At 40.6% G+C, this 26,410-nt stretch overlaps 1 protein-coding gene across 1 annotated transcript; it reads right to left on the bottom strand.

Annotated features, from left to right (window-relative positions):
- Window positions 1–307: 307 nt before the first annotated feature.
- On the bottom strand, window positions 308–24,940 carry KICS2 (KICSTOR subunit 2). The gene is made up of 3 exons (XM_008148743.3): window positions 24,661–24,940; window positions 14,864–15,149; window positions 308–1,405 (listed from the first exon to the last, which is right to left on the bottom strand). Exons 1-3 carry the CDS (start codon window positions 24,893–24,895, stop codon window positions 589–591), a joined length of 1,338 nt encoding a protein of 445 aa, XP_008146965.1. The 5' UTR covers window positions 24,896–24,940; the 3' UTR covers window positions 308–588.
- Window positions 24,941–26,410: the final 1,470 nt, after the last annotated feature.

Below are 26,410 nucleotides of genomic sequence, written 5' to 3'. Positions count from 1 at the left end.
AGGGCGTTTGGAATGGCATTAGAACACAATGTTTGGAATATAAAACGTCTGGAAAGAAACATCAAAGGTTAATAAATATTCAGTCTACATAAAATACAGGAAAACAGGAGAAAATACTGAGAGTACTTTGCTGTACCAAGGAGATATACTGTAGCCTAGATTACTCTTTGGATACTTTACTTCAGGGGTTCTCAAACTTTTTAAACAGGGGGCCAGTTCACTGTCCCTCAGACCACTGGAGGGCCGGACTATAGTTTAAAAAAAAAAAAACTATGAACAAATTCCTATGCACACTGCTAAGTCGGCTGCTAAGCAGGACAGGCAGCGGCGGCAAAAACACCCAGCGGGCCGGATAAATGTCCTCGGCGGGCCGCATGTGGCCCGCGGGCCATAGTTTGAGGACCCTGCTTTACTTAATTGGCCTTAATTGCATATAAAGTGTGTGACACAATTAGGGAGGCTTTGTCTTTAATTTAGCTCTGAAAGAAGCATGAGTGGATCGAAACCCTAATCACGGACCATTGTAGATCATTAGAGCAATTAAGAACACAATTTCTTCTCTTGAAAACCTTTCGCATAGATAACCTGCTAACCTTTGGATCCAGGTTTCAGACTTGCAAAAACCTTGGGGTTCTTAAGGGCAAGTGAGAGCTCATTGAGGAAGGAAATAAAGTGGGAGTCTCTCTCAGATTTCTTTGACTCGAAAATGACGACAATGGTAAAGTGGGGTTCTGGGCGGGTGAGGAAGTAGGTGCTCTGAACTTTGTCATCGTAGAAGTGAACCACTTTCTCCAAGCTGTTCAGGTCGGAGGTGCGGTCCGTCATGATCATGATGACGTTGGGCCAGTGCATGACAGGCCTGTCGCTGGGCAGAGACACTACGGCTGGATACTGGTCCACACCCTTGGGGGCCTCTCTGTAGGAATGGGGGTGGTGATAGCCGTGACCCTGAAAGCTCTCAGACCCTCGGTTATCAAAGATTAAAGACACGTTGGCAGCATCGTATTTCCTGATGAAGCTGGAAATCTTTCCAAACAGGTCTGGGTTGGCTTTTGCAGTCAACGTTTTCATTTCTGAAGCAGTCGTTTGTCGGCTCAGTGCCTCATGAAAGTAGAAACTAAATTTGGCAAGAAGCATGTTTTTGAGTTTCATCAGCCAAAGGAAAAGGTGTGGGGGCTGAACAGCCTTCTGAGACTGCCCTCCAAACAGATGTTTCTTGGTCTCCCGCTGCTTTTCAAAGATCTGGCCCCAGGTCTGCAGCTTGGTGTGAGCGCTGTGCAAGTTAACCAGAGACGGCAGGAACTTCCACTCGGAGACCTGAGCCTGGGCTTTCAGGAGATGACTCAGGACATCGACTTCCAGCTGGAAACTGCTCTCCAAAGGGCTGAGGATTGGGTGGTGAAATCTGAAGGGGGAAGGGAAATTAACAGAAATAAGTGGAAATATTACTCCATGTTGACATTTTCTGCCCTCAAAAGAAATGTGGTCAGATAAATAGTATTACGTTTGAAGGCAGGGGAAGGAAAAATGGAAGGATCCCATGTTCACTTATTTAAAAAATTCATTCTGGCCCATGCTGGTGTGGCTCGGTTGGTTGAGCGTCATCCCATGCACTGAGAGGTCACCAGTTTGATTCCCTGTTGGGGCACATGCCTGGGTTGCAGGTTCATTGCCCAGTAGGAGGTGTGCAGGAGGCAGCTGATTGATGTTTCTCTTTCCCTCTCCCTTCCTCTCTCTCTAAATACATCAATAAAAACATGTTTTAAAAAATTCATTCAGACATAACTTTACCATTTCAGAATTATGTCATCATATTCTCCTAGGGCCGTGGTCGGCAAACTGCGGCTCGCGAGCCACCTGCGGCTCTTTGGCCCCTTGAGTGTGGCTCTTCCACAAAATACCACGGCCTGGGCGAGTCTATTTTGAAGAGGTGGCGTTAGAATAAGTTTAAGTTTAAAAAATTTGGCTCTCAAAAGAAATTTCAATCGTTGTACTGTTGATATTTGGCTCTGTTGGCTAATGAGTTTGCCGACCACTATCCTAGGGCAATAGCCTGATGTTTAAAAAAAAAAATGAGAGTAGTAGCTACCTTCTTTTCAACTACAGGGAAATTAAATTAGCTATCATTCTCAACTTATTTTATTTATTCTGGTAATTGTATAACTAACATTATCATCAAAACAAGGCATCTTCCTTTCAGGATGTGGTCTTAAAGAGGTGCACGTAATGAAAAGGTCACTAAAACATCTCTTGACTGTGTACATAATATGCTAAACTTAATGTTCACAGTAACTCTGTAAGTATTATTAAACCTGTTTTTCAGATAAGAGTATAGACTATAAACCTATTCCTGAAACCTAATATATAATCAAAAAATGTTTATTAAAGGAATAGAACATTTACCAGAAAGCCCTCATTCAATCCTAGTTCCCAAATTCCCTTTATATTTAATCACGGTTAAAAATAAAATGGTAGCTAAACAAAAAATATCTAACAGTTGTCATTTTCCATTTATTTTAGGGTAGAATCTAAAATCCTTAAAAAGGCTTGAGTAATCTGGTCTCTTATTAGCTTGAGCCACATTCCCATTCTACTCACTAGAGAAATAGTGACATTAAGTAAATAATTAGAAATGCAATGATACCATAAAGAAGGTCAAGGTAGTAGGGTGGTTTCATTTCTACTTGTTCTAGACAAAATGTTTAAAAAATTTTTTTGTCCATGATCTAGTTAGAAGTACGCTTTATATTGTGACTAAGTACACACCACACACATATACAAATAAAAGGCTTTTGTTTTTTAACTTCTTATTTACCCTTCCTATGTCTAGTATACTCTTGATATTTAATAACTAGAGGCCTGGTGCACGAATTCGTGCACTGGTGGAATTCCTCAGCCTGGCCTGCAGGGATCGGCTGAAACCGGCTCTCCGACATCCCCTGAGGGGTCCTAGATTGTGAGAGGGCAGTTCTCGGGTGACACACCCCAGAATTGGGCTCCCTCCTCTCTGGTTCCAGGGTGCATCACCCGAGAACCGCAGCTGCCAAGTCACCGCAGCTCGGCAGCTCCTGCTTTGAGCGTCTGCCCCCTGGTGGTCATTGTGCATCACAGCTACCAGTCAGATAGTTGGAAGGTCACTTAGGTTTTTATATATATAGATATGTATATTTTTAATTGAATTACTATTCACTAAATTAATTTTATGACTCAAGAATTGCTATCTGTTGTTTGTAAAACATAGTCTACTTTACCTGTAGTAACAATATTGAGGGGGAAGAGGATAGGATGTGAGAGTATCCTCCCTCCCTGCAGAGGGGGAAATGGGCAAGTGCAAAGACCCTTAGGTCCGTGAGAGTGTAACCCTTTTTCATCAATATTTTTTTCTGTGCTTCAGGTCTCCTCTTCAGAGTCACTTCCTTAGAAATGCCTTCTCTGTCTAATCCCCACCAATTATATCCTCTAGTTTCTGAATACCTGTCTCCCTCTTTAGTAACTTAAGCATATAATTTATCAGACAAACTGGGACATATGGTTACCTTTGCTTTGAGCTCCTCTCTGAGGGGAAGTAAAACCTGCCTACTTTTTCATGCTTTTATCTACAACACGTGGTACATAGTAAAATTCAGTGTATGTGCTAATTGTGTTAAGAACTGAACCCTAGTTTCTGTCCCATTGATTCTGCCTGTTGCTTATGATCTAAGTGAAGTTCTGTAACAATGAAATAGAATGGCTAAGGAGATCATCTCTGTATGGAATCTCTACTTAGAGCTTTCTTGCTCAATTTTTTGTTTTGTTTTGTTTTGTTTTTTCTGAGAACCTCCAAGGAGGTTCAATGTCTGCCGAGCCTGGTGCATCCCCCTTCTCAAGGTGCCTACATCAAGCCCTTACATTCTTCCTAAAGATCCAAAGCATCTTTCAAAGTTGCAGGAATCTGCTTAGCAAGTGACCCATTTGAAAGGTATGAACAGAATGGAGCATTTACTGAGCACATCCAGGCAACTCAGGAGATGATTTACAGGCCCGAGCCCACGGGATTTCACTGCTTCACTGTCAATGAGACAGAAGCCTCTTACACAGCTGTTTTGGCCCCAGTTGAAAGGAAAAATGCTAGTTCTCAATTAAATAATTAGGAAAAAAATTATCACAAGTATACCTAGGGTTTTTAAAAAATGTATTTACACACTAATTAAAGGAATTATGGTTAAGAGAGCCATACTAGGTTGGACATTATAAGACCAGAACTGATTGTCATGTGATCAACAGGATGTAGTTACTCACACCACCACAACAACAACATTTTGCTTTTTTTCTATTACTTGCATTTTACCTTCAAGATAGGGAAGCTAAAAACATAGGTGGAGGAGCCAGTCTAATAATATACTCAAAGAATCAGAAAGATAAAACAGATCTCAAGTCCTCTAGCTCAGGTGCTTACATAATTAACTAATTTGGACTATTCAAACATGACATGAATAAACATTAAGAAAGTCTAACACAGACACACAAAATCTTTGAATTGTAAGAAATGCTCCCACGCCCTTGGCCTAAAGGCTAAGGCCCCTTAACACTTAATGATCATTAAGCATCACAAGATTCTATAACTGTGGATATCAGGAAAATTTACCAAGGAACTAGAAACACAGCAAGACTGCTAATAACAGAAAATGGCATGAGATTGGAGAAAATGCTACCACAAATAATACTCTATTTTTCTACTTCCAGTTGGAAATCATTATATCCCCAATGTTCTCCTTGAAAGAACATGAATTATCTTACAAACCTTCAGGAAAAAATTCTGAACAAGTATAAATATATACTAAAAGTGCTTAAATGCTCAACATTTATTAGAATGCATGTGAATGTTGAAGTTATTTTTCAGTTTTAAGAAGAGCTAAAAATACATATTAAAATTATTCTGCCAAGACTTTGAGATTAGCATTATGATGTATCATTTCCCCATTTCCATTCTGCTGTGTGCTTCATACCTATTCACAACCCACACTATAGGGCAGCAATTTGCAACTTTTTCATTTCATGGCACATATAAACTAATTACTGAAATTCTGTGGCATACCAAAAAATACATATTTTTCCAATCTGACAAAAAAAAAGGGGTATAATTTGATTTATTCACACCAGATGGCTGTTGTGATTTTTTAAAATTTGACAATCTAAGAGAAAAGAGATCAGTGCCCCCGACTCAACAGCCAGGTATTGCATGTTTTTTTAATAGTTCTTGCAGCATACTGGTAGAAAACTGCTCCTATAGGGGAATCTGTTAAATTGTTGTAATCCAAAAATATACATCTCAGCTATGGCAACAAGCTTGAATGAGTCTGAATACAGAATAAATTGACAACTATTTGCATAGAACATCTGCTTTTTAAAGAGCCCTGGTCGGGTACTCAGTTGGTTAGAGCATAGTCCCAATAAGCCAGGATTGTAGGTTCGATCCCCAGTCAGGATACATACAAGAATCAACCAATGAATGCATAAATAAGTGGAACAACAAATCAATCAATCTCTCTCTCTCTCTCTCTCTCTCTCTCTCTCTCTCTCTCTCATCAATTTTTTAAAAGGCCAGAAAAAGAGAGAGTATACATGCACATAAAAAAAGAGAGTGTACATGCATTCCTTCCTCTGTAAATCCCTGTAAAGGAGTTCCTTCCAAAACAAGCCATGCATGTGAGGAGTCAGAAGCCTGATTAAAAATAAATCTGTAGCACAACAATGTGAATGTACTAAGTGCCACAAAACTGCACATTTAAAAATGGTTAAAATGCTAAATTTTGTTACCACAATAAAAAAACAAAACAAACCTGTGATATCCTCTCATTTAAAACAATTAGTTTACTAGTTTTTAGATGAATTAGCCAGAAGTTTTTCCTGCAGGACCCTCCATGCTAGAAGGACGTATTTATAATGGATACACATTTGTTTAGAAGAAGGAGCAATTCCTTTGGTTGAAAGATTGTACAGGAGACAGGATTTGAGTTGAGCCATAAAGCTTAAAGAGCAGATAGGATTAAAACAAAATAAAAGGAGCAGGTACAATTTAGCTATATGACGATGAGGGCTTACATTTCTGGTCCCAATTTGTAACCACCGCTGATTCCACACTCTTTGCCATGTGATTCTGGAGCTTCTCCCACCCAAAGAGGAGTGTCTTTTCCCCACCCCGGACTATGGATGCACTGGGCCATGTGGCTTGCTTTGGCCAAAGAGATATTAACAGATCTGATGAAGGCAAAGGCTTAAAATGAGCTTGGCTGGGCTTGTTCTTTTGCACTTTGGCATGGCCATTGAATAGCTGATCCCACTCTAACCTTGGGCTCAGAATGGACACCGTGGAGCAGACTAAGCCCAAAGCTCACAGCAATAAGCCAAGCCTAGTGAGACCAACAGTGTACCCAGCTAAGATTAACCCAGGTACGCAACTCTCGAAATAGACCTGCTAGCCTGTGTGAATTTTGGGGTGGTGGTTATACAGAATGACTGTGGCAATAGCTAAATGATATATGATAGAACAATGTGATGGGATTCAGAACATGCTCCTCAAAAATATGGTACATGCCTTTGAGTCAGTTCTGATTCTTGGCAACCCTATGGTGAGTGATGTCCACAACATCCTGTCCTCAATACCTCTGTTCAGCTCTTATAGACTCATGCCTAAGGCTTCTTTTATGGAGTCATTCCATCTCATAATTGGTCTTCCTCTTTACCTGCTGCTTTCTATTTATCTCAGCATTACTGTCTTTTCCAAAGAACCCTGCCTTCTCATGATGTGCCTGAAGTACGACGGCTTCAGTTTTGTTATTTTTGCCTACCTCGACGTTCCAAGCTTAATTTTCTCTAAGACCTACTAGTTAGTCTTTCTGGTTGCCCAAGGTATCTGTAGAGCTCTCCTTCAACACTGTATTCCAAATGGATCAATTTTTTCTCCCCCTTCCTCATTGTCCAACCTTTACATTTGTATATAGTAATTGGGAATGTGAGGGTGTGGGATGCTCTCAGCCGGGTCTCTCTAATGATACATCTTTGCCCTTGATGATCTTTCCTAATTCTCCCACTGCTGCCCTTATGATTAGCCTTTTGATTTCTTGGCTACAGTTTCCATTTAAATTGATGACTGAACCAAGGTAAGCAGAATCTTTAACAATTTCTATACTGAATGAATCTGAAAAAACCCATATGCCCAGGAAGGACTTCTGACCCTTCCCTGATTCAGGTCATAAAAGTCTCTAGTGAAAGGTGCCATCCTCATTCCCTGAGTAAAGGAGCATCCTTATTTCCAAAGACTAAGGGACACAGAGAGGAAGCTGAATGAACAGGCCTGCTGTTACCCCCAGTTTACTACACTTAGCTCCCACCCTTTTTCATCCTAGTACATTTTTCCACAACTCTCCATTCAAATCTAGCACAAAAACACATAAGTTAAACAGCTTCTTTGGGTCTTCATTTCTTATGAAGGCTTCCCTGTCATGTAAAATTTATATTCAATACCTTTGTATGCTTTTCTCTTGTTAATCTGTCTTTTGTGTGTATTTTTATAATATATATATATATATTTCAGGGAGGAAGGGAGAGGGAAAGAGAGATAGAAACATCAATGATGAGAATGATTGATCAGATGCCTCCTGCACGCCCCCGACTGGGGATCGTGCATGTGCCCTTGACCAGAATCGAACCTGGGGCCCTTCAATCCGCAGGCCAATGCTCTAGTCCACTGAGCCAAACCAGCTAGGGCAATCTGTCTTTTGTTAAAGGGACCCCAGCTGAGAACTTAGAAGGATAGAGAAAAAAGATATTTTGCCACCTCTACAAATTCAAGGACATTCTAAGCAAAATAAATAATATGAACCAAGGTAGGAAATGGGGAAAGATTTATCTGAGGCTTCTTCCTCTTTACTAAGAGTTTGGCTGCAATTTGAGGCATTTGATGGGCCTTAGATGAATTTGAAAAGGTAGGCTGGGCAAGATCACAAAAGGCCTTCAGTCTGCACTGTTAAGATTAGGCATGTCAAGTGTCTAGAGTAGAAGGCATCTCACAGAAAGTGCATTCTTATTGGTTTTGCTTAGAAAATTTTCAGTGAGGGATAATTAACCCTGTTGAACTATACACACAACTGTTTCATTAACAGTCTTATCATCCATCACAAATCTTTTTCTGAAGAAAAAAGGGCATAAAGACTAAACAAATCACAGTTCTGCCTTTGGTGAGAATTCTGCCATTTGAAGCATTCAGATAAAAAATGCAAACAAAAGTTTTATGAAACTAAAAAAAGATTCTTTAAATTCTAGCTATAAAATTATGATTAAAGAATAAAAAAATCACTGAATGGTGTGTTATTCCCATACCAGAGGGATTTTTAAAAGCTCTCTAATGTATGAATAATTGTTGACTTCTTTAAAAGCATTATTTCTTAAAAGCTATATTCTTGATTTAGGAGAGTAAATATTAATTTGCATTCAATTTACCAGTTTTGTTTTGACCACAAAACAAAACAAAATTAGCCAGAATTTTCTTTTATGCTCACTGTATGAAACAGGTAAATAAAGTCAAAACAAATTCTACAGACTCAAAAAACATTTCATTGATGCCTCTTTGGAGAGAAATCCAGTTCTATTTCTCCTCAAGAGTATTCAAGGAATAGTAGACACTCTCATCTTAAACAAGCCAAGTTCATGTTTTTTCTTCTAGAAGGCACACAAAAACTCTTATATGAGTAATGTTAATTATTCGATTTGAAAGCCAGTGTCATAAATGACTGTGATTCTTAAACAAGATTTGTATTTGTATAATAATGTAATGTTTACCAAAAGAGGAAACCTTTAACACCTTTCTACTCTAACACACTGGCTTGCAGAGAAAAAAACCCAAACATGCTTTCCATTCATCTTTGAAAGCAGGCTGGACATGTCAGGACCAGAGGTTTAGACTCCATGCTATACATCATGCTTGTTAATTTTTTAATACAAAAGCAGTCCATGGTTTAAAACATAAAAAACTCACACAATTTTTTATAAGTGTTCTGACATAGATCAGATATATTGGGGCAAGTAAGCATTCCCTGAAAGATAAATTGGGTCCTTTGGGAAAAAGATTAACTCACTCAATACAACAGAATAGCAAAATATGAATTATTTCTCTAGAACACTGGGACCATAAAAGAAATGTGCTTGGTGTAGCACAGATGCCAAATCAAAAAAACTGTAGAAAAAAGGATGTTATTCCCAGCAAAGGGCAAATCATGTTTATTTATACCTAAAATAATCCCACTTGCAAAAGAAAATCAATATATTATACAGGATTTCTATTTTTTAGAATTTCTTAACTAAGGAATTTTATGCTATTCAAATTAACCCAGTCTCTAATGTAGATAGTTTTCAGGCTAGGATGTAACTGTGATCCGTAATTCCCTAATGATTAGAGAAAGGTAGCAAGGGTGGAAGATGGAGACTGCTGATGAAAACACCCACTGACCATGCATGGTATTGCAACCCAGTTCCATTGGATTCCATCAGCATCCAATCAGAAGGCTGCTGGGCGCAGCCAAGTGCTGCCCTTGGAGTTTCAAGAATGCAAGCCAGGCTTTTGCAGAAAATGGGAGAAATTCGCAAGCCTCTGAGAAGAGGGATGTTTCAAAGAACATTCAAAGATGATAGATAGGTCACAAATTTAATATAATAAAAACGAAAACAGCTAAATCATTCCTAGGAGACACACACATGTACACATATACCCATGCACACATATCTGTAAGGTTCAATACTCTGTATATCCTAGTGTTGGCATCTTTCTCCTATTTTTCCAAACAATTTTTTTCATGCAGACTATGTATCAGTATCACAGGGAACTTTTAAAACATACACATTTCAGGGCACTCAATCCAGAATCATTAAATTTTACCCTCTTAGGGAAAGAGAGGAGGGGCCCAGGGATTAGTATTTTCTTAAGCTCTGAGATGGGTCAGCAAACCACTCTCACATTAGCTTTAGCAATCACCACATGAGATCTCTTCCCCTTGAGAATCATTATCTCCAACTGTACTTAAGTTTTTGGTTTTCAAACACTTATTTTATTTAAATAAATATATACATATATAAATCAGATTTGAGAAAGAATACATTTACAAACAGAAAATTTGTACACATGTAAAATCTATATATATAAAAGTCTAAGCGACCATTAAGAACAAACAACCGGTCTACCAGTCTCTATGACGTGCAATGACCACCAGGAGGCAGACGCTCAATGCAGGAGCTGCCCCCTGGTGGTCAGTGCGCTCCCACAGAGGGAGTGTCACTCAGCCAGAAGCCAGGCTCATGGCTGGCAAGTGCAACTGTGGCGGCAGGAGCCTCTCCTGCCTCCTTGGCAGTGCTACTGGGCGGAGGCAGCTGGGGCTCCTCCCCGGCCGCCTGCCACCTCAGCACTGCTACATCCCTTGGGGGATGTCGGACTGCCGGGTTTTGGCCTGATCCCTGTAGGGCCTGGCCTGCAGGGATCGGGCTGAAACCCAGCAGTCCAACATCCTCCCAAGGGGTCCTGGATTGCGAGAGGGTGCAGGCCAAGCTGAGGGACCCCACCCATGCATGAATCCATGCACCAGGCCTCTAGTTTGTTTATAAAAAGAAAATGTGTATATTTACATACATGGACTATTGGCATGACAGGAAGAGCTTGCTAACATTTATTGCTTCTTAGGAAGGGAATTAAGTAGCTAAAGGACAGGGGGCAGCAGGTAGACTTTTCACTATGAATTCTTTTGTGCTTCATAAATTTTGACCCATGTTCATGTATTACCTATTAAAATTAATAAAAAGAAAATTTAGAATATATCATAAGTTCAAAAATACAAGACAATAAAAATAACAACTATAGAGAACATTTTGGGGACAATTGAGGAAATCTGAATATGGACTCTATATTAGATGATGGCAGAAAACAGTGTTAAATGTTTTGTGAGGAGACTATGTTATAGTTTTGTATGGTTCTTAGAAGATCCAATGGAGTATTTAGGAGTGAAATGGCATGATGTTCGCATTTGACTTCCAAATAACTCAGGAAAATAAAATTATATGCTGAGAGAAATAAAGCAAGCATGGCAAAATTTTAATAACAGTGAATCTAGAAAAATAATATCTCATTGTACAATTTTTTTAAGCAACAGTTTTACTGGTATTTAATTCATATATGTAACATACACCCTTTAAATTATAAAATTCAATGGTTTTAATATAGTCAGAGTTGTATAACCATCACCACTATATAATTTTAGAACAGTTCCATGGCCCCAAAAAGAAACCATTTATACATTAGCAGTCACTCCCCATTCTCCCTCCAGCCCTCCAACTCCTGGCAACCATTTTCTGTGTCTATGAATTTGCAATCTACTTCCTGTGTCTATGATTTTGCCTATTCTGGACATCTATATCCTATATAATAAAAGGCTAATATGTAAATGGTCCCCTCGATGGGGAGTTCCAATGTGAGTTCGACCAGGGGGCGGGGCCAGCCGGCCAACTGCCTGCAGCTCCACCCAATAGGGGCCGGCTGGCAGGCCAACTTCCTGCTAGCCCCATCTGCCCTGACCCCACCCATGCATGAATTCATGCACCGGGCCTCTAGTTTACACTAATAAAAAAGAAAGATGCAAACTGACCGTACCTTAGCAACACCCACCAGCCAATCAGGAGGAGTATGCAAATTAACCCAACAAAGATGGTGGGTTAATTTGCATAAACAGGCACCGAGCAGCTGGGGGTGTTCCGCACCGCCCCAGCCACTCCAGACCTCTGGGCAGCATGGGAAGGCGGAAAGGCAGCTCCTGGCCAGAGTGAAGGCGGTGCCAGCAGCCAGGGGAAGGAAAGCCCATTCTTGCACAAATCTTTGTGCATCGGGCCTCTAGTATAATAATAAAAGCATAATATGCTAAGTAGACTGGACAGCTGAATGACCTTCCGAATGAAGCCGGGGCTGCAAGAGCCAAGGCAAGCCACCATGGCTGCGAGGGCCAAGCCCCTTGCACAAATTTCATGCATCGGGCCTCTAGTTTAATATAAATGGGATGATACAATATGTAATCTTTTATGACTGGCTTCCTTCATGTAGCATAATTTTACTAGGTTCATCCATGTTCTAGCATGTAGTACTTCATCCCTTTTATTTGCCGAATAATACCCCACTGTATGAATATGCCACATTTATTTATTCATTGATGGGTATGTGGGTTGTTTCCACCTTTTGGCTATTACCAATAATACTGCTATGAACATTCCTGTAAAAGTTTTTATGTGCGGGCATATGTTCTCATTTTGTATTTTTCATTGGGCATATATATATACCCAGGAATGGGATTTACTGGTCATATTACAATTCTATATCATTATCCTATTCTTGCAACTTTTCTGGATGAGTAAAAATTTCAAAATTTTAAAAAAACTAGGAAAAAACTTTATAAAGAAAGAATAAAAACATGATAATATAGTAATCAAACTATCTGTGCTCAGAGAAAAGATGTACATTACATGACTTTTCCCAGTATACAACCCTTATTCTTCGCAAGGGAAGTTAGTAAGTGCTTACAATGTTTTCCATCTTACTATGACAGAAGACTATTACTTCATAATCTTACTTTGTCTTATTATTTATTCAAGAAATAAAAATAGATCTTGTTTATTGACTTGCAAAATGATCAACAGAGATGAATTATTTACCTGGACTGGATAAAGCGCATCTCACTATTGATACAAGCAATAATGCATACAGACAGAATAGAGGCTTTGGGGTCACAGAGGAGGGGGGTTCAAGATAAGCTGCATGGCCCTGGGCATACTTAACTTCTCTGAGACTCCATAAAAGAAGAACTATCTACACCTATATCTCAAAGCAGGTATCATATAAGAGAGTATTACACAGTGCCTGACATACAGTAGTTGTTCAATATCTTCCTTCAAAATAGTTACATAAAAATATTTCCCCCAGTTTTCCTGCAAGCTTAAAAATCAATTGCTGCTGTTTAACAGAAACATTGATATGTTAGTTTTGAAACCAAAAAACAAGTCTACTTCTCCATACAGATGACCTCCAATTGTTTTCTGTTTCTGCCTTTTCACCTGAGCTCTAGATCCCCATTTCCAACTACCTAGTGAATCTCTTCTTGAAAATATGCTAGCAGCTCAAGCTCAAATTGCTCTAAATTTTGCTCACTACCTTCTACCAGGTAAGCCAGCCCCTCTTGACTTCTCAATCCTGTAAATAATATTATCATTTAAGGTGAAAAACCTCCAAATCACCTTTGACATAAACTTCTCATTACTCCCACTATCCTGTTGCCAAGACTTGTAGACTTTTCTCATCCTCATCTCCTTTTCCACTGTCTTGCAACCATGAGGCCCTATCACTGATCAGACTACCATACTAGCCTGCTGAACTAACCTTCCCTCCTGTGACCACTCTCTTTACCATCCCATCCCATCCCACCCACCAGTGCCATAGTCATCAGTTTAAGATAAGGATGAGAACACAACACTCCCATCTTCAAAAATCTTCCATGGTTCCCCACTACTTATCTACTATTCACTTATTCATTCAACAAACACCTTTTGAGCACCTATATGTGCTAGGCTCTGTTCAAAGTGCTGAAGACACAGAAGCTGCCATGGAGCTCACATCCTAGTTGTGAGAAAAGAAAACACACCCTGAGCAAATAACAGTAATTTCAGATGGCAAGAAGGAATGTGAAGAAAATAAATCAGGGGAACAGAAGAGTGACTAAGGGTAGGATAGAAGAGAAGGGTTCCCTGACATTTGAACCAAGACTTAACTGAGTAGATAGCTAGGACAAGAGGGTTTCAGGAAGAGAGACCAGCAGGTACCTCACTCTGAGGCCTTTCAGTATTCTGAACTCACCTTCTCATCTCAAAGCATCTGCTCCCTTCTTTCCTACCTTTGCTTTTAAAACCCTACCTGCCCTTAAAAGTCATCTCTGATTCTACGTCTTCCTTGAAATCTCTTTTAATCCCCCCACTTTGCCTCCCTTCCCCAGACCACTAATCAGATAAGTATTATCCTTCATTTGGGAATATAAGTTAAGCTATCTACCTTTCTCTTTTAGGCAAACATACAGGAAGTCATATATCCGAAAGAGGGGTACCCTTCAAAATAATCACTAGGCCAAAAGCAATTATACAGGAGTTTCTAACACATGTTATGTAACAGGTACATGAGAGGAATAAGTGGATAACTCACCAAGGTGATTACTTTGAAAGGGCATTTATTCAAATAGTGGTTTGTTAAAAAATCACATTATTTTATAGATAACTAGAGGCCCAATACATGAATTCGTGCACAGGTGGGGTCTGGCTGGCAGGGGAGAGGGGACATGGGAGGTTGGCTGGCTGGCCCCGCCCCTGATGGGGGTGGGGGGACAGCGTGGCTGATCAGGGGCGGGGTCAACCAGGGGAAGGGGCTGAGGGAGGTTGGCCGGCCAGCCCCACCCCTGGTTGAACTCCTGGTTGAACTCCTGGTCGAGGGGGCAATTTGACTATTAGCCTTCTATTATATCAGATTCTCTTTTGGTTGTATAAACTCTTTTTATAATACATCTTTTAAGACTTATTTCATTATTGGTCTTTCTCTATTGCTTAGAGAAGCATCCATCCAGGATGGTGTTAACTAAGCCCAAAGAAGGTGCCAAATGCACACTTGTCAATTAATTAATCTATACAAAATGCAATAGAGCTATTCTCCTTTGTTTTTTCATCATAGATCTTTATAAGAGTTTGGGGAAAAACTGAGGGTCTGCGTGGGGTCCAGAGGCTGCCACATTCTATCCCTCCCTCCTTCTTCACCTACACTGACCTGGAGCTGTATTTCTTGAGGATGGTGTCCAAAAGGCCAACGAGCTCTTCAGCATTGATGAACTTCTGTGTGCTGAGGGTGTACATCTTCTCATAGAAGTCTGCAATCTCCATCCGCGCCTGAACAAAGAAGCAGAGCTGCTCTGACAGGTGGGAAAGGAGTTCTTCCACGTGAGGAGCGGTCCCTCCCAGGGTGCCCCGGCCAGTCACCACCTTCTTCAGCTCGTTATGCAGGGAAGTATAGATGGTGCGGATGGAGTCCTTCCTGCTGAAGAAAGACTGGCCCCCTGGTAGGCAAATGACATAAGCACATGAGAGGTAAGGAAGAGAAAGCAGAAGCACAAAATACCTCTCAGCATTCAAAAGGAAAGGATCTGAACTGCTGAGCTCAGTGAGTTTACATCTACCATATTCTCTAACTTCTATGCTTGGGAGATTTAAATATTTTGAGGTTGATAATTTCACTGAAGAGTAGTAAGTTAAATGAATGCCTGGTACCACTCATTAGTGTAGCAATGGACCTATGATTGGTTTCCTTACCCACACACCAATTCCCAACCACCCCACTTTAATGAGGACTCAGATTCATTTCAGAGAATAATTATCCTAGATCTAAAAAGCCCTCCTTCCACATAAATATATTTGAAACAAACGAGAACACCCAATTATGAAAAACTGTTGTTATTCCTAGTAAATCAGCAAATTTTATTTCTGCTTTAGAGTTACATTTTCCTTTGAATCTCATCTTTAATCTTATCTTTCAAACCAGAAAATGGAAAATACACATAGATCTCCCTCATACAAGAACACAGACTACTGGCTCTCAGGAGAAAAAAGGACACCTTAGTACTCTTAACAAAATTGACAATATAGGTTTTAATAAGCAGCACGTTGTGAATCACTAAGAGCAACAAGCAATTATAAATAACTGCTACTGGCCAAAACTGGTTTGGCTCTGTGGATAGAGCATCGGTCTGCGGACTGAAAGGTCCCAGGTTCGATTCCAGTCAAGGGCATGTACATTGGTTGTGGGCACATCCCCGGTAGGGGGCGTGCAGGAGGCAGCTGGTCGATGTTTCTCCCTCATTGATGTTTCTAGCTTTCTATCCCTCTCCCTTCCTCTCTGTAAAAAATCAATAAAATATAAAAAAAAAAAAATAAATAAATAAATAAATAAATAACTGCTACTGTAACTCAGGGGTTCCAAAGGAAATCAGCAAAATATAAGACCAAATATATCCTTTTCAACAATCAAAAAGGATCAAATGGCATAGATATAATTTCCTTACTTCTATATTAATACATGATCAACTATATTTCTGAAAATTATAGAGCCAGCTTCACAAATGTTGCCTTAAGCAATTCTGCTAACCATCAAAGGGTCGGAAGCAAGACATTAGGAAAAGGAAGAGAAACAGGACAAGTTTAAAACTGTAATTCTTAGGAAATATAAAAAAACTCAGAGATGGGTGACGTTTTAAATTTTCTATTGATATACACAGAAGGCTTTAATGAGTGAACTTATTACTATTCTAAGATATCAGTTAGGAGTGAAAATTATTTACCAAGGCATTTGTAAAAATAACCTCTTAATGAATGAAAGATTTCACAAAGTTGTTTTTTAATCCATTGTCCAGCTTATGATTTAAGAAATGAATCTGGGCTTCTAGTCAAGAAGGTGGTGTAGGTAAATGTGTTATTGTATCCTCCCACAACCACATCAAAATTACAACTAAACTACAGAACAACCATCATTTAGAACCACCTGAAATTTAGCGGAATGGAAATCCTACAACTAAGAATATAAAGGAGACACCACACTGAGATTGGCAGGAGGAACGGGGACACAGCACAGTCTGGTCCCACACCCACCTGTGCTGGATAAAAATCGGGAGGGATATCTCAGCTGCAGAGATCTCCCCTGAGGAGCGAGGGGTCCCAGCTTCACACCAGGCTCCCTAGCCCAGGGTTCCAGTGCCAGGAAGGGAGGTCCCCATACTTTCTGATTGTAAAAACCAGCAGGGATTGAGGCTGAGTGAGACAGAAGGCTGGTGGAGTCCCTGGCAGTTCCTCTTAAAGAGCCCTCACACAGACTTGGACTCACTCTCTCTGAGTTCTAGCACTGGGGCAGCATCTGGAAAGGCACCAGGAAAATACGAGGAGAAACTGAATTGTCTGGCATCAGGACGAGAGCTGGAGGGGGCAGCTTTCTCCCAGACAGAAGTGCTGGCAGAGGCCATTGTTTCTTTTCTGAGCCCTCCCCCATCAGAGCCAGCAGGAGGGTGCCATATCTGAGTCTCCATCAACTTTGCTCACACTGTTCGCCCTGTCCTAGTGATTCCCTGAGATCCTGCTCCACTCAAGCTGTTTCCAGTGACTTTTCCATATGGCCTGTCTTGGCTCAGGCTTTAGACTTTCCTATATAATCTCTCAAAACAGCATCTGGCCTCAGTGTGCCCCATACCTCTCACTAAGTGGCTCTGGGCCCAGCACTAGCAGCAGCTGGCCTTGTTCATACGTTGGCCTTGCCTGGGCACCTCCAAGCCCAGCACAAGTAGCAGCCATCTGCAGATGGCTTTGTAGCTCATGCTGGATGGTCCCGGGCAGAACTCAGGCAGCAGCTGACCTTGGCTTGCAACTCCAGGGAGGCTCCAGAGCCAGTACACCCAGTGGACAGCTTCAGACCACATTGAAATGCCATCCACAAGCATCACACTCAAGGGGCACTCAGCAGATACCAGAGCCCTGCTGAAGTAAGCTCTGATCTATGAAGTGGGCCCTTGCACAGCTGATCCTCCACAGGGGTGGGTTGATCAAAGCCAGACATGCAACTGATTGGCCTGGGGTAAATCCCTCCCATTGATGGGGGGTGGGAGGACACATACTTGGGATGCCCAACTTGGTTGAACAGGGAGGCTGTGCCACTGGACCTTACAGGACACCTACTACATTAGGCCACTCTACCAAGTCTGGGAGATGTAGTAGCTCTACCTAATACATAGAAATAAACACAGGGAGGCTGCCAAAATGAGGAGACAAAGAAACATATCCCAAATGAAAGAATAGAACTCCAGAAAAAGAACTAAACAAGATAGAGTCAAGCAATCTATTAGATGTAGAGTTCAAAACACTGGTTATTATAAGGTTGTTAGTGAGAATGCCAACAACATATTAAAGGACATGGAAACCGTAAAATGAACCAGTCAGAAATTAAGGATACACTAACTAAAATGAAGAATAATTTACAGGGAATCAACAGTACAATAGATGAAACCAAAAATCAAATCAGCAATTTGGAATATAAGGAAGCAAAAAAACATCCAATCAGAACAGCAAAAAGAAAAAAGAATCCAAAAAATAAAAATAAATGAGGATAGTGTAAGGAGTCTCTGGGACAATTTCAAGCATACCAACATAGTATCATGGGGTTGCTGGAAGGAGAAGAGAGAGAGCAAGGAATTGAAAACCTATGTTAAAAAAAAAATTATGGAAAAACTTCCCTAACATGATGAAGGAAACATACATAAAAATCCAGGAAGTGCAGGTCCCAAACAAGATGAACCCAAAGAGGCCAACATCAAGACATATCATAATTAAAATGCAAAAGGTTAAAGACAAACAGAGAATCTTAAAAGCAACAAGAGAAAAACAGTTCATTAGTTACAAGGGATCTTCCATATGATTGTCAACTGATTTCTTTTTTTTTTAAATATATTTTATTGATTTTTTACAGAGAGGAAGGGAGAGGGATAGACAGTTAGAAACATGATGAGAGAGAAACATCAATCAGCTGCCTCCTGCACACTGGAGATGTGCCTGCAACCAAGGTACATGCCCTTGACCAGAATCGAACCTGGAACCCTTCAGTCCGCAGGCCGCTGCTCTATCCCCTGAGCCAAACTGCTCAGGGCTGTCAGCTGATTTCTCAACAAAAACTCTGCAGGCCAGAGGGATTGGCAAGAAATATTTAAAGTGCTGAAAAGCAAGGACCTACAGCCAAGATTACTCTACCCAGCAAAGCCATCATGAAGAATCAAAGGACATATAAGAGCTTTCCAGACAAGAAAGAGCCAAAGGAGTTCATCACCACCAAACCAGCATTACATGAAATGTTAGTCTTCTTTAAGAAGAAAAAGAAAAAAATACATAAAACATATGAACAATAAAATGGCAATAAGTACATACATACATATTAGCAATTGAATCTAAAAAACAAAATAAACAAACAATCAGAACAGAAACAAGCTCATAGATATAGAGAACATTTTGATGGTTACCAGCTGGGAGGGAGACTGGGAAGTACAAATTGATTGTTACAGAACAGTCATGGAGATGTAAAGTACAGCATATGGAATATAGTCAATAATATTCTAATAACTATGTATGATGTCAGATGAGGAGATTTATTGGGATGATCACTTAGTAAGTTATATAATGTCTAATCACTGGATGTACACCTGAAACTAATATAATATTGTATGTCAACTGTGACTGAAAAATAAAAAATGTAAAAGAAATAAACAACCACGTACACAGATCTTTCCTATAATCTGGGAAAGTGAAATGTCAGAAGTCAATCAAATGAAATGAAGGTACTTCACAAATTCTGTTCACTAAAAGAGTCAACATATCCTAGTTTATATCCTTCATTTTATAAGTGGCCGTGACTGTCTGTTTGGATTGGAGGACACAGAAAAATGGACAGTTTCATGGCAGTGAAAATGTAAAAAAACAAGTGATGAGCCCTTGGCCAGGTTTTTGTTTTTGATGACCTTAAATCTGCTTTAACTCTCCTTTTATCAGAAGACAAAACAGAAGGATTCCGAATTGGAAGAATAGTTTAAGTCCCAGAATGCTATTACTTGAAGGTGAGGATGTGGGTGGATATTAAATCACATTTTTTGGCCTATGGTATTTTACTTCCCCTCCCCCTCAAAAAAAAAAAAAAGAAGAAAAAAAAAGGAAGGCAGGAAGAAAGAATAAATGAATCTTATAGCCCTTACTACTATGGTAACCACCTTGTCCCAGTTTATCCATGACTTTTCCAGATTTCAGCACTGAAAATGTTATTCTTGGTAAATACTTCCTTAATCCCATGTCCAAGGAACCCCATCAGTCCTAGGCAAATCTAGAAGGTTGGTCACCCTGTTTACTACTGGTTCCACAGACAAACAACTAGCACTTAAAAACCATTTTCTCCAATTTATTGCTTAAACACACTGACTAACATTCACATCATTTCTCCTAATAGCAGCAAAATTCATAGGTACAGGTGGATTGAACTGGACACCAACATCCCATTCAGGACTGTACCTTGGAGGGTTTGCCTTCCTTCCATGCCCACACTTAGTCCAGCTTTGCAGATTTTGTAAAGTGACGGTACAGAATAAATAGACCTCTGTGCCAAGGTCTAGGACAAAATTTCTTAGGTTAGGAAGGTAATAAGAGTATCATGTAAGACCTAAAAGCTCTGACAGTCTGACCAACTTGGTTCTAAATCCCAGCTTCCATACTTGAAAGCTGTGTGATGTGGGAATGACTTAGCTACTTTGAACCTTGGTTATTGTTTTAAATGCAAAATTAGTAATAAAGCTGCTAAGAAGGCAAATTAAGTAACATTTGGTATACAATGTACCTAGAGCAAAGCACATATTTAATCATGCTAACCTCTTTCCCTTCCATTTATAACTGATATAAGAAAACGCTCAATACTGCATAATTGGGCCTCTGAAACTCTATGGTAAATTGGGAGTTTCAAGTCCTGTAAAAAGAAGAGCTATCTATTTGACAGAGCTAGGAGACCTCAACTCTGCACTCACTTCCAGTGTTAAACAGTGTGGCCTTCGTGATACCTTCTTTCATCAGATTACCCTTACCTAGCGGAGTTAAGCATGACATGAAAACAAAGAATATCTTTAAAAGCTTATCAATAAACATCAATCACTAGTATGTGAAAACAAGTAAAGTAACACTTATAAGGAAGGGACAGACCACCAATGCCATTTCTTTATCCAGCCCTCTCTTCTCAAAGCTTTCAGGAGCACAATCCTATTTATTGACTAGCCTGGTTAGGAATATCCAATGAGGATTAGCCTTCCAGAGATACCAGAATTCTTCCTCTTTTCAATTTTCTGAATTTATAAAATATGAATATTTTAATTTATGAGTGCTCATTATTTCTCAAAATTTCAACAGTCTATCTCACACATGAAATTTCAGGGTATGAGTATATTCAAGGAGCATGTAAAACATCTAATTGGGTATTTTATTCTACAACTTCTTGATAATTTTTAAATGTCAGTTCTCAAGTTAAGTCATTTTCTACCACACTAAATTCTAGCAACCAGAGGTTGAGGAAACTCTCCAGTAATGAAACAAAGGGGACAAAAGTATGACTTTCTAAAATCCTCCACAAGCACTGAGTCACTGATCCTTCCCCAAACAGACATGCTCCCTTCAAAGGGAAGAGAAGGCTCCAAGATAAGGGCTCCACCCAGAGTTTTTCACAAGTGAGCCAAGACCAGAACAGAAAGCTCCCTGTCGGGTCTGTCCTTTGTCCAAAAGACATCTATAATCAGGATTCACTGCTAAGGTCGCCAATAAACACCAGTTACAGAGCGAGGTCAAAAGGACTCACTTTTTTGAACCATGTTTTAAATGTTTAAAAAATACATATAGCCGAAACCGGTTTGGCTCAGTGGATAGAGAGTCGGCCTGCGGACTCAAGGGTCCTAGGTTCGATTCCGGTCAAGGGCATGTACCTTGGTTGCGGGCACATCCCCAGTAGGGGATGTGCAAGAGGCAGCTGATAGATGTTTCTCTCTCATTGGTGTTTCTAACTCTCTATCCCTCTCTCTTCCTCTCTGTAAAAAATCAATAAAATATATTTTTTAAAAAATAAAGATAAAAAATACATATAAAATTTTTGTTTTGCTTTTTAAAGAAAACCATAGAGCCCTAGCTGGTTTGGCTCAGTGGATAGAGCGTCAGCCAGCAAACTGAAGGGTCCCGGGTTCAATTCTGGTCAAGGGCACATGCCCGAGTTGCGGGCTCAATCCCCAGTGCGGGGCATGCCGATCAATGAGTTTCTCATCATTGATGTTTCTATCTCTTTCTCCCTCTCTGAAATAAATAAAAATATATATTGATTAGCAAAGTAGTTAAAGAACGTGAGAATGTTTCAAATGGCAACACAAACAATTTTTTAAGAAAATGGAGAGTTGGGGACATACAGATGGCAAAGAGACATATGAAAAAATGCTCAACGGTCACTGATCATCAAAGAGATGCAAATTAAAACAACAGTGAGGTATCACCTCACACCCATAAAAATGGCTACCATCAACAAATGACAAGTGCTGACGAGGATGTAGAGAAAAGCTAAGATCTGGAAACAGCCCAAGTGTCCATCAGTAGATGAGTGGATAAAAAAGCTGTGGTATTTACACCATGGAATACTATGCAGCAGTAAAAAGAAGGATCTCTTACCCTTTGAGACAGCATGGAGGAACCTGGAGAGCATTATGCTAAGTGAAATAAGCCAGTCAGAGAAAGATAAGTATCTCATGATCTCATTCATATGTGGAATCTAATGAACGAATTAAACTGATGAACAAAATAGATCCAGAGGCATAAAACATAGAACAGACTGTGGAATCTCAGAGGGGAGGGGAGGGAGGGTGGGTGGATGGGAAGATACCAACCGAAGAACTTGTATGCATATATGCATAACCCATGGACATAGACAATAGGGTGGTGAAGGGGGGGCGAGGGGGGCTAGAAGAGGTCAATGGGGGAAACAAGGGGACATATGTAATACTCTCAACAATAAAGACTAAAAGAAAATGGAGAGTCAACCCAATAATCATGAAGTCGTACTGTATAAGCATGTTGATATCACAAACATTCCAATACCAAAAAACTGTAAGGTATTTACAAAGTTAAAATTGACATCTGGAACCTACACATTTACTATACAAGTGAATAAAAGTGACAAGTCACCTGGGAGCCTGAACAGTGCCTGGCCATGTTTCCCAGTGTAAAATGCTCTGTGGGTCAATTTCAAGGCATAGTGCTCAAGCTCATCCATGAAAGGTGGGGTGCACGCAGAACCAATCACAATGCATAATATGGCCCACTTCACAGAACCCAAGCTGGAGACAATGATGGTCTTACACATGATCTTATACACAGGACAGCCAGTTTTGTTTACCTAAAACCAGGCACATACAACTTAACTAGAGTAGCAAACTTTTTAAATAGGGATGCATAAATAGGCTTTAGGAAATCTAACTGAATGCTCTCAGATTATATGCAAAATTGTATTACATATGTATTTTTCTGGGGAGTAAGTCCACAGGTTTAATGAAATTCTCATAGATAAGCTTAAGAAATTAAGAATCATGGCATTGGGGTCAATCTCCACACTTGGTGAAGAGGGGGAATCTATAAACAATAAAACTGCCAGAAAATTACCTACCTTCAATGTTACAGTCAAAATCCTCCCCATTTACATATATATGTAAATCATAATACAGGTACAAATTTTTAAATACGTCATGGATACAAATACAATCTGACAGTTTAAAAGCAGGTATTCTGGTTTGGGCCTGTCACCTACTCACACAACTGCATGTACACAATTTGCCAATATGTAAAAAAGGGGATTAATAACACTGCAACAGCAATCGAAATCTGTGAGAAGTGCCACTGTAAAAAGGGGAAGAAAAAATGTACAAGGTGAAACTATCTGACCAGTTTTTGCCAATGAGTTGACATACTAAATAACAAGTTATTATTTGAACAGCTAAGGCAGAAGTTAAGATCTCAGAAAGACTTGCTCCTTTAGTGTTTACTGAAAGTAAGATGTACACACATGGGCACCTTCAGGCAATATAAGGAAATTGGGGGTGGAGGGGAATCAAAATGGAATCTGCAATGTTTACATTTCTCTTCTCTATTTATGTGTCCTTTGTTCATACCAGAACCTGTGCCTCTGACAATTAAAGGGTCTAAAATAGGCCAAAGAACTAAAACAGCGCTGAAAGCTCTGTGACTCATATCTATTACTGATAATTATAAGTAGTAATACCTTGTATGCATAGGCCTTGGCTTTTACATATATTATTTCCTTCTGATCTACTTATATTGTTTCTGCTAGTTTAAATTAATTGAATCTGCTCTTGCATCTTATTTTCAGGGGCGAGATTTTATCATGGGAGGATAAGAGAGTTTACCATTTTCCCTGTAAATCCCCTCTTGCTACTTAGTGTTAGGCATATTTCTTGCCTTTCCTGCCCAGTATTCCTTTACTTCTTCGTTCATTAAATATTTATTGAGGGACTACGAAAAGAGAGGAGGCCTCCACTTACAACTCTCAGGGGCCTTAACCTTAATAAGCCAGACAATTGTGTTCATTAACTCAACTAGGTTGGTATTAACAACTTTTGCTCCTCTGGCGGCCGTGTCACTGTTAGAAGAGCGAGGACAGAGTTTGCTTAACTTCTCACTTATGGCACCAATCCATGCACTGGGCAAAACAGATACATCCATCGGTTCGGGACACAGCCCGGCAGAAAAGCATCCACCCCATCCGCCAATCTATCCGCAGCGGCGGCCGGTGGGCGGGGTTTGTGGACGCCGAGGGAAGGAAGGGAACAGTGGGAGGAGATCTGGGAGCGCCGAGTAGGACCTGCAACTGGAAGTGACAGAAACAGGGAACCCAAGGCACTGCCGACGGGGGAATATACCCCCTTTCCTTCCTCCTCAAGGGTCACGGGGGGGACGGGGCGGAGGTACCTAGTTTCTGCCCCAGGTAGGTGAGGCTGTGATAGACCTTCTCGGCTGCGGCCAGGTGGGCCAAGGCCGCCAGCAGCGACAGCCAGCTGCCCCCCGCGCTCTTGTTGGCCTCTCGTTCCTTCTCCACATTGTCCTTGGCCTTGTCGTAAGAGAAGACACCCAGGTGAGAGAAGAATGTCTCCAGCACAGCCTGTTCCACCGGGACCGGGGCGGCCAGCGGGATAGACTCCCCCATGCGAGCCGCGCTCCAGCTCCACCCACGTGGCTCAGCTCTCCCTCGCACTTCCGGGTTCTCAGGCAACGTGCGCGCCGCGTGCGTGCGCGTCACCGCCGCCAGCGGCGGGCTGGGGAGCGCGCTGCCGCCGGGACCGCGCCTGGGCCTTAGCGGGCGCGGGTGAGGGCCGAGGAAGGAGGCGGCGGCTCCTCAGCTCCCGAGCAGCTTCGGTGCTTCAGGCCCCGCAGCTCTGAGTATTCGGACCCTCGGGGCAGAGCGCGAAGTGCCCAACTCGCTGCTCCGTGGAGCTGACCGCGTTCTGAGGTGAGCTGAGAGGCCCCTCCCGTGACACCGCGTCAGTGTTAATGACGTCACGTTTACATGACGTCAGTCCTTCCTGCCCTGGCATCTGGCCTGGGTTCTCTGTGGGCCTCAGGGGCGGGGCGAGGTTGGGAGGCTGGTGGCTGGAACTGTGCTCACTCCCAAACGACAAGGAGGCAGTCCTCATAGCTTTTAAACCAACTCATGTAAGTGGTTAATGTAACTTCTGTTGAAAGATCTGAATCGGTGCACGTTGTCATTCAGGTTAATTGCAGATTCCTTTGACATTTAACAAACACCATATACCCAGCCCATAGGTATGTCCACTACTCACTACCTTCGTTTTTTCCTTTCTCCTTCTTTGTACATGCTTTTTTAATGCTACTTAATCACACTATATTTTTACATGTCTCTTCTCCCGACTAAGTGATAAACTCCCTAAGGCAGAATACAGGGTTCACTCACCTTTATTATCTTTTCATAATGGATAGTACAGTGATGCTTATTGGACAAATGAGGGAATTTTCTGTTTTCTTTTTTTTTTTCAAACTAGAGCTATTTTGCCATTACTACAAACCATTTGACAATACAGTATTTAATGCAAATCCCATAGCTTAATTTTAATGAATATATAGTACACCTATTCCCTGCTCTCAAGAATATAATTGGATATGATCAACCCTGTTAACTGTGATACAAGGCAGAATTTTATATGTTATAAAGGTGAAAAAGGAGGCAGCAATCATTGGGGGGGAGCAGGGGGGGAGAAAGAATGGAGGCTTCCTAGAAGGGAATATGATGGTCTTGGTGAGTAGAAGCCAGTAATAAAAAATTTAAAAAGTTATACTACTACTAGCACCAAAACCAACAGGCAATGAAAGAGTTATAAAGCTCATAAGCATACCCAAGTAATATAAGAATTCCTCAGATATTAAAGGTGGCATCATAAATCAGTGGGGAAAGGAAAATTGATTCAACTAATAGTGAAGGAGACATGATTATGAAAAAGAAAACTTTACCCTGCATTCTGCAATGAAAAATAATTACATGTATAAAAAAACAAAACCACAAACAAATTACAAAAAATAAAATTGAAAATTTAATTGATCTAGGGATACAAAAGAACCTTTTATTTATAAAAATTGGAAGAAATTACAAAGGAAGAGATTGGCCTGACTGTATAAAAATATCAAGAAAATGCTATATACTAGCCCT

The sequence above is a fragment of the Eptesicus fuscus genome, chromosome 7 (genome assembly GCF_027574615.1).
Source record: "Eptesicus fuscus isolate TK198812 chromosome 7, DD_ASM_mEF_20220401, whole genome shotgun sequence".
Taxonomy (NCBI): domain Eukaryota; kingdom Metazoa; phylum Chordata; class Mammalia; order Chiroptera; family Vespertilionidae; genus Eptesicus; species Eptesicus fuscus.
The sequence above is the reverse complement of the archived record's forward strand: the minus strand, read 5'-3'. Positions and strand labels throughout refer to the sequence as shown.